Source organism: Pelophylax lessonae, assembly GCF_965119305.1.
Source record: "Pelophylax lessonae genome assembly, chromosome: 11".
Lineage (NCBI taxonomy): Eukaryota > Metazoa > Chordata > Amphibia > Anura > Ranidae > Pelophylax > Pelophylax lessonae.
Window position 1 is genome coordinate 124,542,964 of NC_138778.1, and position 14,063 is coordinate 124,557,026.

The following is a 14,063-nucleotide window of genomic DNA, read 5'->3' on the forward strand; positions in this document are numbered from 1 at the left end:
AGTACAGTGACATTGCAATTTTTTTAACACTGATCACTGTATTGGTGTCACTGGTCCCCAAAAAGTGTTACTTGCTCTTCCACTAAAGTAGTACTAAAGTTAAGTGGGTGGGATAACAACGATTCTCTGACCAATCAGTGGCTAGTAGTGACTGCATGCAAAGGACTGTGGGATATGGTACCGGTATGGTACCTCTTGGAACCACAATCAAGGTGGTACTGTTTTAGAGAGCCGTACCGTTCGGTTCCATGTAGTGGAAAAGCGCCGCCGTACCGTACCGAACCGTTCCTACACCGTACCATGCGGTACCAGCAGTGGAAAAGCACAAAAGGGAGCTGAACCGTTCAGTTCCATGCAGTGGAAAAGCGCCATTAGTATCAGTTTTGTCCACCGCAGTCACAGTCCCGCTAAAAATCGCTGATTGCTGCCATTACTAATAAAAAATAAAATAAGAATAATATATCTCATAACTTTTGCACAAGCCAATCAATATACGTTATTGGGATTTTTTTTTTTTACCAAATCCAAAAATATAAAGCAAAATACATATTGGCCTAAATTGATGAAGAAAATAGATTTTTTACATTTTTTAATTGGGTATGTTTCATAGCATAAAGTAAAAAATATTGTTTTGTTTTTTTTAATTGTCGGACTTTTTTGTTTCTAGAGCAAAAAATAAAAAGCGCAGAGGTGATCAAATACCACCAAAAGAAAGCTCTATTTGTGGAAAAAAAAAAAACAACCATTTTCTTTTCGGTTAAAGCCCCGCACGACCACATGTTAGTTAAAGTAACGCAGTGCCGTGTCGAAAAAAAAATGACCTGGTTATGAAAGGGGTTAAACCTTCCGGTGCTGAAGTGGTTAATCAGTTTCAATTAATTAGAACAATAAAGGTCAATTGCTAGGTCATTGCCATGCGTAACCGTGCTTTAATTTTTGCCTTTTCTTCTATTGCTTTATACAGTATACTGCTGATTGTTATACAGAATAATACTTATACTGTTATTAAATGTGTAATTCATAGTGTGCTAAACCATGTAGACCTGTAAAATATCCGAGGAAAAGTAGGACAATCTGCTGTGATAAATATGTTTTATTTCATTGTCGGAAATGTATTGAACCTTGTTAATAATAAAGTGGAAGGCCAAAGTTCCTTGAAGTGACTGTTGTCTAGGAGTTGGTTTTCATCCCATACTTCTTCCCTGCACATGGAAAAAAGGGAAAGTAAGATAAAGCAAGAAATGTGGAAGCAGGAATTCAAATCAAAGATTTTTCAACACAAAAGTCTTGACCCTCATTCTGTCTTTGCGGATTGCTATTTTTATATTGGGCACAAATCTAAAAATTGCACTGGATTTGAAATGCAGTTTCCAGTCATTTAACCACTTAAGCCCCGGAGGATTTGGCTGCTCAAAGACCAGGCCCTATTTTGCGATTCGGCACTGCGTGACTTTAACGGACAATTGCGCGGTCGTGCAACGCTGTACCCAAACGAAATTGACGTTCTTTTTTTACCACAAACAGAGCTTTCTTTTGCTGGTATTTGATCACCTGTGCGATTTTTATTTTTTGCGCTATTAACAAAAAAAGACCGACAATTTTGAAGAAATAACAATATTTTTCCCATTTTTTTATATGAAATTCTCAAAAAAAATGTAAAAATCAAAATGTAACATTTTAGGTCAATTTGTTTTCTGCTACATATTTTTGGTATAAAAAAAATTGCAATAAGCGTATCTTGATTGGTTTGCGCAAAAGTTATTGCGTTTACTAACTACAGGAAAGATTTTTGTCATTTTTATTGTTTTTTTTTAACTAGCAATGGCGGCGATCTGCGATTTTTTTTTGCGGGACTGTGACTTTGTGGCGGACAGATCGGTCCCCTGACTGACATTTTTGACACTTTTGGGGGTACCAGTGACATTACTACAGTAATCAGTGCTATAAATATGCACTGTTACTGTAAAAATGACACTGGCAGGGAAGGGGTTAACTTTATTGGTGATCAAGGGGTTAAGTGTGTCCCTAGGGGCGTGATTCTAACTGTAGGGGGGCGTGGCTTGTGATGTCATCACAGAGACATACGATCCTATATAGCAGGATCATAGCCTCTGCGATTACTTTAGTGAGAATGACAGACGGCTGTGTTTACATCAGCCATCTGTCTTTCTCCTTCTCCTGCGGGAGATCGCGAGTGGTCGGCGGCCATCGGAGCCGCCGGTCACACGCACTGACTCTCCAGGGAAAGAGCGGGGGCAGGAGCACACCACCGGCGGCGCGCGCTCGCCCCCTACAGGTTCGTGGGCGAGCGACGTACCCCTACGTCACTTTGCCTGTAAGGGGCTGACTGCCGCAGTAAATAGTCGTGCGATGGTTGGCAAGTGGTTAAAGCCATAATAAACCCAAAAGCAAACATTTATTTTATTGCAGCTTGCCAATTTCTGGATGTGATGGCTTTATTGATTTTCTTTGCTTTGGCTTTCTTTTCTTTATATTCATTTGGTGATAAGACCAGGACAAAACACTGATAGGGGTGCTTTACAATGACCAGCTTACATTTATTTATGAAAATAACCTTTATTTCAAAATCAGGCGGCTGATGACGCAAGCATAGTGAAATGCATTGTGGTCTCTGCTAAACCCAGAAGTAGGAAGTGTAGGCATTTGGAGCACAGGCCATGATCCACGCCGATCGCCGCTGCAAAGGAGGGGAAAGGAGACACAGGAGGGTACTCCAGATCCTCGGATAGTGGCATTTCCTAATACCCATACTTTATGAGCACTGCAATAGTGGGCACTATATATTGAGGATATAATTTGATATTTTTTTGGATGCACTAATAAGCACTTTTAATAATATTTCTGCACTAATCTTTGCACAATTAAAGGATAGCACGTGCACTTTATCAATTATATATTGGTTATATATGCACTATTTATGTTTGTATAGTAATTTTACAAATAATTCTACACTCTAATTATTTATAACTTTGCACTATAAAAGATCACCAGCGCACTCTGGCAAAAAAATTGCAGATCACCGCCATTAATAGTAAAAAAAAACAATAAAAATGACATAAATCTTTACCGTAGTTTATAGACGCAATAACTTTTGCGCAAACCCATCAAAATACGCTTATTGCGATTTTTGTTTTTTTACCAGAAATATGTAGCAGAAAACAAATTGGCCTAAAATGTTACATTTTAATTTTTACAATTTTTTGGGGGGGGGGAATGTTATATAGCAGAAAGTGAAAAATATTATTTTTTTTTTTTTTCAGAATTTTTTTTGTTTATAGTGCAAAAAATTTAATTTGCAGAGGTGATCAAATACCACCAATCGAAAGCTCTATTTGTAGGAAAAAAAGGACATCAATTTTATTTGGGTACAGTGTCGCGTGGCCACGCAATTGTCTGTTAAAGTAACGCAGTGCTGAATCGCAAAAAATGGCCTGGTCATTAAGGGGGCATATCCTTCCGGTCCAGAAGTGGTTAATTATTATTATATAGAATTTATATAGCGCCAAGTCGCCAACAATTTGCGCAGCACTTTACAACATGAGGGCAGACAATACAGTTACAATACAATTCAATACAGGAGGAATTAGAGGGCCCTGCTCGTTAGAGCTTACAATCTAAGAGGAAGGGTCAAGTGATACAAAAGGCAATAACTGTGGGGGATGAGCTAATGGAGAAAATGGAAGTACAGTTGTTAGGTGTGAGTAGGATAGGCTTCTCTGAAAAGGAGGGTTTTCAGGGATCATCTAACAGCTAATAGAGTAGGAGATAATCGGACAGATTGGGTTAAGGAGTTCCATAGGATTGGAGAGGCTCTGGAAAAGTCCAGGAGGCGAGCATGGGAGGAGGTGACGAGGGAGCTAGAGAGCAGGAGGGTTTGAGAGAAATGAAGAGGCCAATTAGGTTGGTATTCAATGGTCAGTTTCATAATAATATTTAACTAAAACGATGCAGAGGATTGTAAATTAAATTCTAATCTATGAAGGATGCACGCGCACATTTGTTGCGTAGGTTATGGTAAATAGCTACTTTATTCCTAATGACTTGATTTATAATTGTTTGCATTGTTGTCTGGGATTTATTTGAATGTACAGTACTGTGCAAATGTTTTAGGCAGGTGTGAAGAATTGGTGTAAAATAAGAATGCTTTCAAAAATATATATATATGAATAAATCTGTGCTGTGAAAATACTGTAAATGAATAATGTGCGGCTGCTCTCACATAAAGGCAGTAAAACAAAATATAAAGGCAGTATAACATAAAGGCAGTAAAACAAACCCATATAAAAAACAAAGCGGTGTAGCATCAGTTAGTAAAGTCCATAAACAGTAATGAATACAAAAGACCCAGATAACATTGTTCACAGTGAATCAGAAAAATAAAAGTAAACTCTAAACGTATTCCGAAAACCAGCCACCCTCTCCAAAAGTAGGAGTTGGTGGCTGGTATTCTGAGCACTTTTGGAGGAGTGAACACATATTAGATGGTGGTGGATGATTGACTCTACTTTCAGTTTTCTGATTCACTGTGAACAGTGTTATGCGGAACTTTTGTATTCATTACTTTATGGACTTTTTATAGTTTGTGAGGCAAAGGACTTACCAAAACTGCAAAATATGGTCCAATCATCAAGGTTTTCATTACCTCATGACAGAAGGGGGAGGCAATATAATTTTCTGCTCTGTTCTAAAGCCCCGAGATTTTTCACCTTAATGAATTCCATACAAAAAGGTGAAAAATATTTCCTGCAAAATCCCCCCAACTCCCCTATAATTACACACCTGAGCCCAATCCGATCCAGCAATGTGCATGAGAGCAGCATCTCTCGCCACTGTCTCCCTAGGCAGATTGATAGCAGCGGGAGCCATTGGCTTCCGCTGCTGTCAATCAAATGCTGTGCCAAGCGAGCGGGGCCAAGCCGCCGCTCTGTGTCAATAGATGCAGACAGGGTGGTTCAGGAGCGAGCACACACACAGGTGCTTTCCATAAGGGCAATTGCCGAAGAGGATTAGCCTGGAGCTCCAGCAGGGGACTGCAGAAGAAAAGGATTGGGGCTGCTCTGTGCAAAACCAATTCACAGAGCATGTAAGTATTCCATATATATATATATATATATATATATATATTATTTAAAAAATAAATAAAAATGAAGCTTTAATGTCATATTTAGTATAACTCTGAGATACCTACATGTAACATAATTAAGCTTTTACACCTGCTTGGGCGGGGGCTTTGAAAAGTCCAGTTAAACCAATACAAGGAATATTTCACTTCAATGCCCCCATTTTTTACCTGGAATTTAAATGATTTTCCCTTGTGCTTAGAAATTATTATTGAACCAAGCAGGGATTATACAGAATACAATCAGTAAACCGACACACAGGAACATACGTAGGATGCACAATGTACTCTAAAATCACATATATAATTGGGAAATATGTGTATTTTCTAAGTAACAATTACAAAGACAGAGTAAAATTTGCATACAGAAGATAGATAATTAGTTTTATCCATTAATATTTCACTAGTATGATCAAAGAATTGACTCAATCCGCTAAGCTTTAACAATCGTTAGTTACCATAATGATTACTTTTTTTCAGAAGCTATTTTCAGAGACAAAAGGAGCTAGAGACTACAATGTTATCACTAAAAATAATGTTTGGTATGAAAAAAAAATTGCATTATAGATATAAAATTATTATATATCTACTAGTACTTTCTACTTTCTATATTGGTTGTAGTTTTTATGCTAGAAACACTTTCAGGCATTTTTATACATTGACCTTATTTCTGTGCCCCAGATTTTAGATGATACTGGGAGGATTTCATAAAGGGTGTTGTAGACACTCTTTAGAATTCTGACAGTCCTCTGCAAAATTATCAGTACATAAATCTGTACAAGGATGGCAGTAAGATTGAAGTGTTGTCAGGGCTGGGCTCGCAGCAGCTCTCTTCTCTGTGCAAAGGCTGCTCAGCTGTTGGATATGTGGATATGTGTCAGCACTCATTGTTTCCTCAGTGGTTCACCTAATTATTATTATCTGGTTGTCAGTCCTGGCTACAGCCAAGGCCTTCGCCTTGTAAAGATATCCTGAGTTTCTCTTCTGTGTTCCTGTCAAAGACTTTGCCTGGCTGACGTCCCCTCTGGTTCCGGATCCCGACCATCCGCTTCCAACTATGCTGATTTCTGGCTCCCTGATCACTGGCTTGTCTGATTTCTTGTTTTGGCTTCCTAACCCTGGCTTATGTTTTGACTATGTTCCTGATCTGTACTATTTTTACTATTACATTAAGGCCAGTTTCCCACTTGTGCAACTTGTCAGGCAACTTTGGACATCAGAGTTTCACAACATGTAATTTCCCATGTTTTACAATGATACCCATTCATATATGTGTAACTTAAAGTTGCAGCAACTTCAAAGTAGTTCATGCACTACTTTTGTTTGACTTTCATGAAACTTGAGGGCCATAGACTTCAATGTTAACCCTCAGAAGTTGCATTAAAGTCATACCTGAATGTTATACAATGCAATTTGTGTGAAACAGTTGTCCAATAAAACTGGTCAAAGCCAAAGTCGTATCCAAGTTGCACCCATCCAAAGTTGTATCAAAGTTGCACTAAAGTTGCACTAAAGTTGGTGCAACTTTGGAGTGGTACAAGTGTGAAAGGAGTTTAAAGGTGTGATTTTTACTGCATTGTCCATCCTGGACAATTTTTCCTCTCTGCACTCCCTCCCTGATGACTGCACCTGTCAAATTGACAGGCGCATATCTGAGGATTTTTGTAGTGCTTGATGAGGAACTGAGAGACTATTTCCCCATCATGTCCGCCTTGCTATTGATTGACAGCACACAGCAGTGGGTGGATCCATAGCTGTGACTTAGTCCAATACCGTCTTTCGATTCTGCCTACTGCCATATGTTGTCGACCAGAAGCAAAGTGAACCTAAAGAGAACTAGTGTCTCAGTTCCCCAGCTCTTTTGGCTGTACTTCTCCTAGGCGTCACATGAGTGCACATCATTCCGCACTCCTGTTACCCGTATTTAGCCAGATTAGGCTCTGGAGAGATCCTGCCTTTATTGTCAGGACCCACTCAGTTGCCTGGGCTGGCAGCTGGCTGTAACGCTCCTGCGTTTTATGTATGATGTGGATTTTCAGCTGCAGAAATATTCCACTTCAGTAGTCATGTAGAGAAACGCTGAGACACCAATCCCAACTCCCAATGACTCATCATGTGTGGATGATCTCAATTCAGCAAGTAAATACACACACTCAATAAGATGTTTCCTAGAGTGACTTATGTATATAGTAACACAGTGATGATAGGCTGAAGAGACAGGTTTGGTAGAGATGGTAGATGACAGACACTTGAAAGGAAATGTTCTTGAAAGTAAGATAGTAGCAGATGGGATGCAGATAGGTTTAGCAATCATGTATGGTAGCAGATGACAGAGTAGCAGGTGGACATACAAGAGAGATCAACCCAGTGCAAGAACAGGTGGTAGTAGGCTCAAGAGCTAGCAATCTTAGATAATGCAGATGTAGTAATAGTCCTTAGTATGCAGAGCTAGATAGTGTAAGCTTTAGTATGAAGGTTATAGAGGTTTCCCCTGTGGGGTACTTATCACTAATAGCAATGTAGCAGAGGAGAGGTTCGGCAAGAGTGGATGATCCGGTAGCGGGATACAGGGATCAGCGCAGCGTGGTTCCGACAGCGAGGTATGCTTGCAAGCATGAGAGCTTCAAGACAGGTTAGCATCCAGGCACAAAGCAGTTTGAACGAACACATGTGAGTGAGAGCCGGCGATCTAAATAGCCATCCAGTCCGGCGCTCAGTAATGACAGCATCAGTCTTAAAGGTGTATGCGCACCTTACCAAAAGAGAATGGTGGGGCGCATACACTTATGAAAGAGTAATTAGGGTACCCAAAGGTACCAGAACATTACAGTACCCCCCCCTTAAGGCCGGCTCCTGAAGGCCTCTGGAGCTGGTTTGTCTGGGTACTTCGCATGAAAATTGCGGATTAATCTAGAGGCATGTATGTCAGAGGTGTTTAGCCAGGTGTCGTCTTGGGGCCCATAGTTCTTCCATCGAACCAAGTACTGAAGTCTTCCTCTGTGGACACGAGAATCCAGAATCTCTTTTATCTCATATTCTTCTCCACCTTCAACTTGTACAGGAGGAGGAGGTGGGATAGTAGGCCTTATTCCTTGGTCAGGAACATGGGGCTTCAGTAGCGACACATGGAAAATGGGATGTATTTTGAGGTCTATTGGCAATGTAAGCTGTACAGCAGCTTTTCCAATAAGTTTCTTGATTGGGAAAGGTCCCAAGAACAGAGGTCCAAGCTTTTTGCTAGGGATTTTCAGTCTTAAATTTTTTGTTGAGAGCCAAACGAGGTCCCCGATAGCGTACTGAGGAGAAGGTCTTCTGCGAAGATCATAGTACTTCTTTTGTTGACTATGAGCGTGTGCAATGGTAGTATTAAGCAAACCCAGAGAGTCCTTTATTTGGGTAAGATAGTCTGAGGCTACTGGGTTATTTGAAGGAAGGATGCGTGGTGGAAGAATAGAGGGATGAAACCCATAGTTCAAGTAGAACGGACTCTGCTTGGTCGTACTGTGGGTTGCGTTGTTGTAGGCAAATTCTGCCAGAGGGAGAAGATCCACCCAATCATCCTGTTGGTAAGAAGTGTAACAACGTAAATATTGCTCGATGCATTGGTTGACTCTTTCAGTCTGTCCGTTGGTCTGCGGATGGTAAGGAGAAGTGAGCTTCCGCTCGATCCGTAGTATGTGACATAGTTCTTGCCAGAACTTGGAAATAAATTGTGATCCACGGTCAGACAGAAGAGTTTTTGGGATACCATGTAACTTAAAGACATGTTTCATCAAGAGTTCTGCCGTTTGTTTGGACGAAGGTAGTCTGCGAATAGCAATGAAATGTGCCATTTTTGTCAGATGGTCCACTGACACTAAGATGGTATTAAATCCTTTGGAAGGAGGCAATTCCACTATAAATTCCAAGGACACAACTTCCCATGGAGTTTGGGGTATTGGTAGACTGCATAGTAGACCGGATGGTCTCGTAGTGTCAATTTTGGACCTGGCACAGACATTGCATGAAGAGACGAATTTTTGTATAGATATTTTCATGTCAGGCCACCAGAATTGCCTGGTAATCAGATTAAGAGTCTTTGTCATACCCATATGTCCTGCCATAGGCACATCATGCGATAATTCCAAGATCTTGGTGCGTATGGTAAGTGGTATGTAAAGTTTGTCGTTGTAGTAGAGGAAGCCTTCTGCATCAGTATTTAGTTGTGGTGGGGGTGAATCCAAACTTATACCATGCAAAACCTCTTCCTTCAAGGAACGGACCACTCCAATAATGCGTTTGTGAGGTATTATAGGAACGGAAGGGATTTCAAAGTAGTTTTCTTCAGTTAGTCATGATAGTGCATCCCCCTTTTTGTTCTTATCTGCAGGTGTGTAGGTCACTAGGAAGTTAAACCTTAGAAAGAATAGTGACCATCGTACCTGTCGGTAAGAGAGAGTTTTGTTAGTCTGAAGATATTGGAGATTTTTATGGTCCGTGTATATAAGTATTGGTAATTGGGTGCCTTCGAGTAGATGTCGCCAATTCTCCAGAGCCAATTTTATAGCAAGCAGTTCCTTTTCACCCACGGGGTAATTTATCTCTGGACTGCTTCGGGATTTAGAAAAAAAGGCGACTGGATGAAGTGGTGAAGTGTGAGTTGGTCGTTGGGAGAGTATTGCTCCTACTGCCATGTTTGACGCATCTACTTCCAGAATGTATTGGAGGGATGGGTCTGGATGGCGTAGTATGGGAGCAGAAGTAAACCTTGTCTTTAACAGGTGAAAAGCTTTATTTGCTTCATCTGACCATTTGAATGGTTTTTTAATGCTAGTGAGCTGTGTGAGGGGTCTCACAATGGCAGAGAAGTTTCTAATGAACTTCCTGTAGAAATTCGAAAATCCAAGGAATCGCTGTAGCGCCTTGCGTGTGGTTGGTGTAGGCCAATCCTGAATGCAGGATATCTTACTCATGTCCATCTCGATTCCTGTTTTGGATATGATGTAGCCTAGAAACAGTACCTCTTCTTTATGAAACAAGCATTTTTTCAGTTTCACATAAAGGTTGTGTGCAAGCAATCTCGATAATACTAGTCTTACATGTCTTATGTGTTCAGACAGGGATCGTGAATATATAAGTATATCGTCCAGATATACCACAACACAGACATCTAGTAAGTCTCTGAAAATATTGTTTATAAATCGTTGAAAAACTGCAGGGGCGTTGCATAGCCCGAATGGCATTACAAGATATTCGAACAATCCGTATCTGGTTCTGAATGCAGTCTTCCACTCGTGTCCATCACGGATTCGAATGAGATTGTATGCTCCTTTCAGGTCCAATTTTGAAAAATAGGTAGCTCCACGCACCTGCTCAATGAGCTCAGGGATAAGCGGTAGAGGATAGCGATCTTTTATTGTAATAGCATTCAATTGCCTATAGTCGATGATAGGCCTGAGACTTGAGTCCTTATTGCGGACAAAAAAGAGTCCTGCTGCTGTGGAAGAAGTGGAAGGTCTAATAAAACCTTTTTCCAAATTCTCATCCAAATAGTCTTTGAGATGGGAAAGTTCATCCTGTGAAAGAGGATAAACATGACCGAACGGCAATTTGCTATTTGGGAGTAGATCAATGCTACAATCATAGTCTCGATGGGGAGGTAGTGCTTGAGCATTTTTCTCAAGAAAAACCTCAGAGAGATCCTGATAACATAGTGGTGCAATCTCATCTGTCACCACAGACAGGATCTTCCCGAAAGACGGGAGGTTACACGTACCCTCGCAATAGCAAGAGAGGAAGGTCAGGGTCCGTTCCTTCCAATCTATGGTTGGTTGATGTGTGTGCAACCAGGGAAGTCCCAAAACAATGGGAAAGTGGGGTGAAGGTATTAGATCGAAGGTAGTGGTCTCCATATGAGACCCGTTAGTAGTGACTAGGAGTGCCTGTGTCTGATCAGTGATCGGACCAGAGGATAAAGGAACACCGTTAATAAGACTCACTGAGACAGGTTTAAGTTTAGAAATAATAGGAACTTTATTTAAAGCAGCAAAACGTATGGCAATATAATTTCCACAAGATCCTGTGTCAATCATGGCCTTAGTAGTAATCCTGTTCTGGTCCCACTGTAATGTTAAGCAAACAGAAAGGTAAGGGTTAGTGATTGAAGTTGTCAATCCCCCTAGGAGGACATGTGAACACTCACCCTTCTTTTTGTAGACTAGGGGACAGACGTTTATCTTGTGATCCGGGGATGCACAGTACAAGCAGAGATTACCAGATCGTCTTCTGGCTCTTTCCATAGTTGATAGAGGTGGGCGTATGGTTCATACCTCCATAGGAACAGGGTCAATGGCCGAAATCCGAGAAGAACTGGATAATGGCATTCCCATTTTCTCAGCCTTTCTTTCTCGTAGTCTTCTATCTATGGTGATACTGAGTTGTATCAATGCATCCAGGGTTTTTGGCAGATCCGCTCGGGCGAGCTCGTCTTTAACGGCCTCTGATAGGCCAAGCCTAAATTGGGTTTTCAGAGATGCATCATTCCATTCTGAATCAAGGGTCCATCTCTTGAATTCTGCGACAAAGTCTTCTACAGGTCTCCCACCTTGTTTCAAGGATCTAAATTGAAGATCGGCAGTACTCTGCCTATTGGGATCATCATATAGGCTAGTGAGTTCTGCTAGGAACAAGGCATAGGAGTTGAGAAGCTGATCGCTTTTCTCAAAAAAGAGAGTCTGCCCAGGCCCGAGGATCGCCTGTTAGGTAAGAAATAATAGTACAAACCTTAATGTGATCAGTAAGGTAGGTACGGGGTTTTAGCAAGAAAAGTAACTCACATGCGTTTTTAAATTCGCGAAATTTTTTGCGATCGCCTGTAAATACCAAAGGAGGATTTATTTTGGGTTCAGGGGACTGAGCAGTGGTAAGTTGTGTCAGTCTAATTACCTGCTGCGACAGAGCCTGATTGTCTTCTTTTAATTCAGCAAGTGCGTGTATTAACGCAGTTACTTGCTGTTTTAATTGTGTCATCTGAGTGGTTATTTCTGCTGAATCCATTTGTGGTTCGTTCAATCTGTAACGCTCCTGCGTTTTACGTATGATGTGGATTTTCAGCTGCAGAAATATTCCACTTCAGTAGTCATGTAGAGAAACGCTGAGACACCAATCCCAACTCCCAATGACTCATCATGTGTGGATGATCTCAATTCAGCAAGTAAATACACACACTCAATAAGATGTTTCCTAGAGTGACTTATGTATATAGTAACACAGTGATGATAGGCTGAAGAGACAGGTTGGGTAGAGATGGTAGATGACAGACACTTGAAAGGAAATGTTCTTGAAAGTAAGATAGTAGCAGATGGGATGCAGATAGGTTTAGCAATCATGTATGGTAGCAGATGACAGAGTAGCAGGTGGACATACAAGAGAGATCAACCCAGTGCAAGAACAGGTGGTAGTAGGCTCAAGAGCTAGCAATCTTAGATAATGCAGATGTAGTAATAGTCCTTAGTATGCAGAGCTAGATAGTGTAAGCTTTAGTATGAAGGTTATAGAGGTTTCCCCTGTGGGGTACTTATCACTAATAGCAATGTAGCAGAGGAGAGGTTCGGCAAGAGCGGATGATCCGGTAGCGGGATACAGGGATCAGCGCAGCGTGGTTCCGACAGCGAGGTATGCTTGCAAGCATGAGAGCTTCAAGACAGGTTAGCATCAAGGCACAAAGCAGTTTGAACGAACACATGTGAGTGAGAGCCGGCGATCTAAATAGCCATCCAGTCCGGCGCTCAGTGATGACAGCATCAGTCTTAAAGGTGTATGCGCACCTTACCAAAAGAGAATGGTGGGGCGCATACACTTATGAAAGAGTAATTAGGGTACCCAAAGGTACCAGAACATTACACTGGCTCAGTCTCTCAGAGCACTGCTTAGAGCTGTCCTGCTCCCGTCCTCTGCACAACTCAGAGCTCCAGTGAGTGTTGGAGGAACAGAGCAGAGGGCCAATGACTGACGGTCATCACTCACTCACTGAAGACCGAGAACTGAGCAATCAGTGGTCTTTGATCACTCAGTTCCCAGTGTAGAGGCAGTGGGCGGACAGGTGAGTATGTGTGTTTATTTTTTTTTTTTTTGTTTTACTTCTGCACTTCTCTTTTAAAATAAACTACCACCAGCAATCTGTCATGAATGTTTTACTAATTTCCCCTAGCTGTGCTACTATTTATGAAAATTAACCTCAGGTATGCAGAATAAGTCCAGTGCTTGGGACTTGGCTTTGACCATATTTAATCCTCCTATGTTGCTATAAACAGCTATATGTCTTTAAAATCATAAAAGGCATTTTAGGCTGCATTCACATGTCAGCGTATTGATCGCGGGCAGAATCGCCACGATTCCGCCCGCGATCCGGAAATCATTGCAAATCGCGGGACGCATGTGCATTGCCCATGATTTGCAATAGCATCCCAAATGCTGTGTGATGTTGCCGCGATTTCCGCCTGCCGAATCGCGGTAACATCGCGCAAAAAAAAATCGCGGGACGCATTACGCCCAAAAAAGTACAAGAGCTTCTTTGGAGCGTAATGCGTCCCGCGATGTTACCGCGATTTGGCAGGCGGAAATCGCAGCAACATCGCACAGCGTTTGGGGTGCTATTGCAAATCACGGGCAACGCACATGCGTCCCGCGATTTGCAATGATTTCCGGATTGCGGGCGGAATCGCGGCGGAATTCTGATGCTGTGATTCTAGACAGCGGGAGCTGATCAGTGGGCCACCAGTACCCGCCAATTATTCCGTACACAGGCAGAACGGCAATATGCCTATGTAAATCAGGGACACTGATCTATGCCTTCCACTAGTAAAAGCACCTCCCACACTTTACTTAAACACTAGCTAGGCACACTGTTAACCCTTTGATCTTCCAGGATGTCACGAAGAAGTCA

At 41.6% G+C, this 14,063-nt stretch overlaps 1 protein-coding gene across 1 annotated transcript in view; it reads right to left on the reverse strand.

Annotated features, from left to right (window-relative positions):
• Positions 1-1,170: 1,170 nt before the first annotated feature.
• Positions 1,171-14,063, reverse strand: part of LOC309567413 (sperm axonemal maintenance protein CFAP97D1-like) — a gene marked incomplete at its 3' end in the record, with an annotated part of 379,099 nt that continues 366,206 nt past the window's right edge. Inside the window, 1 exon segment of the mRNA XM_082272813.1 lies at positions 1,171-1,202. Coding sequence (XP_082128939.1) covers positions 1,171-1,202 — 32 coding nt within the window.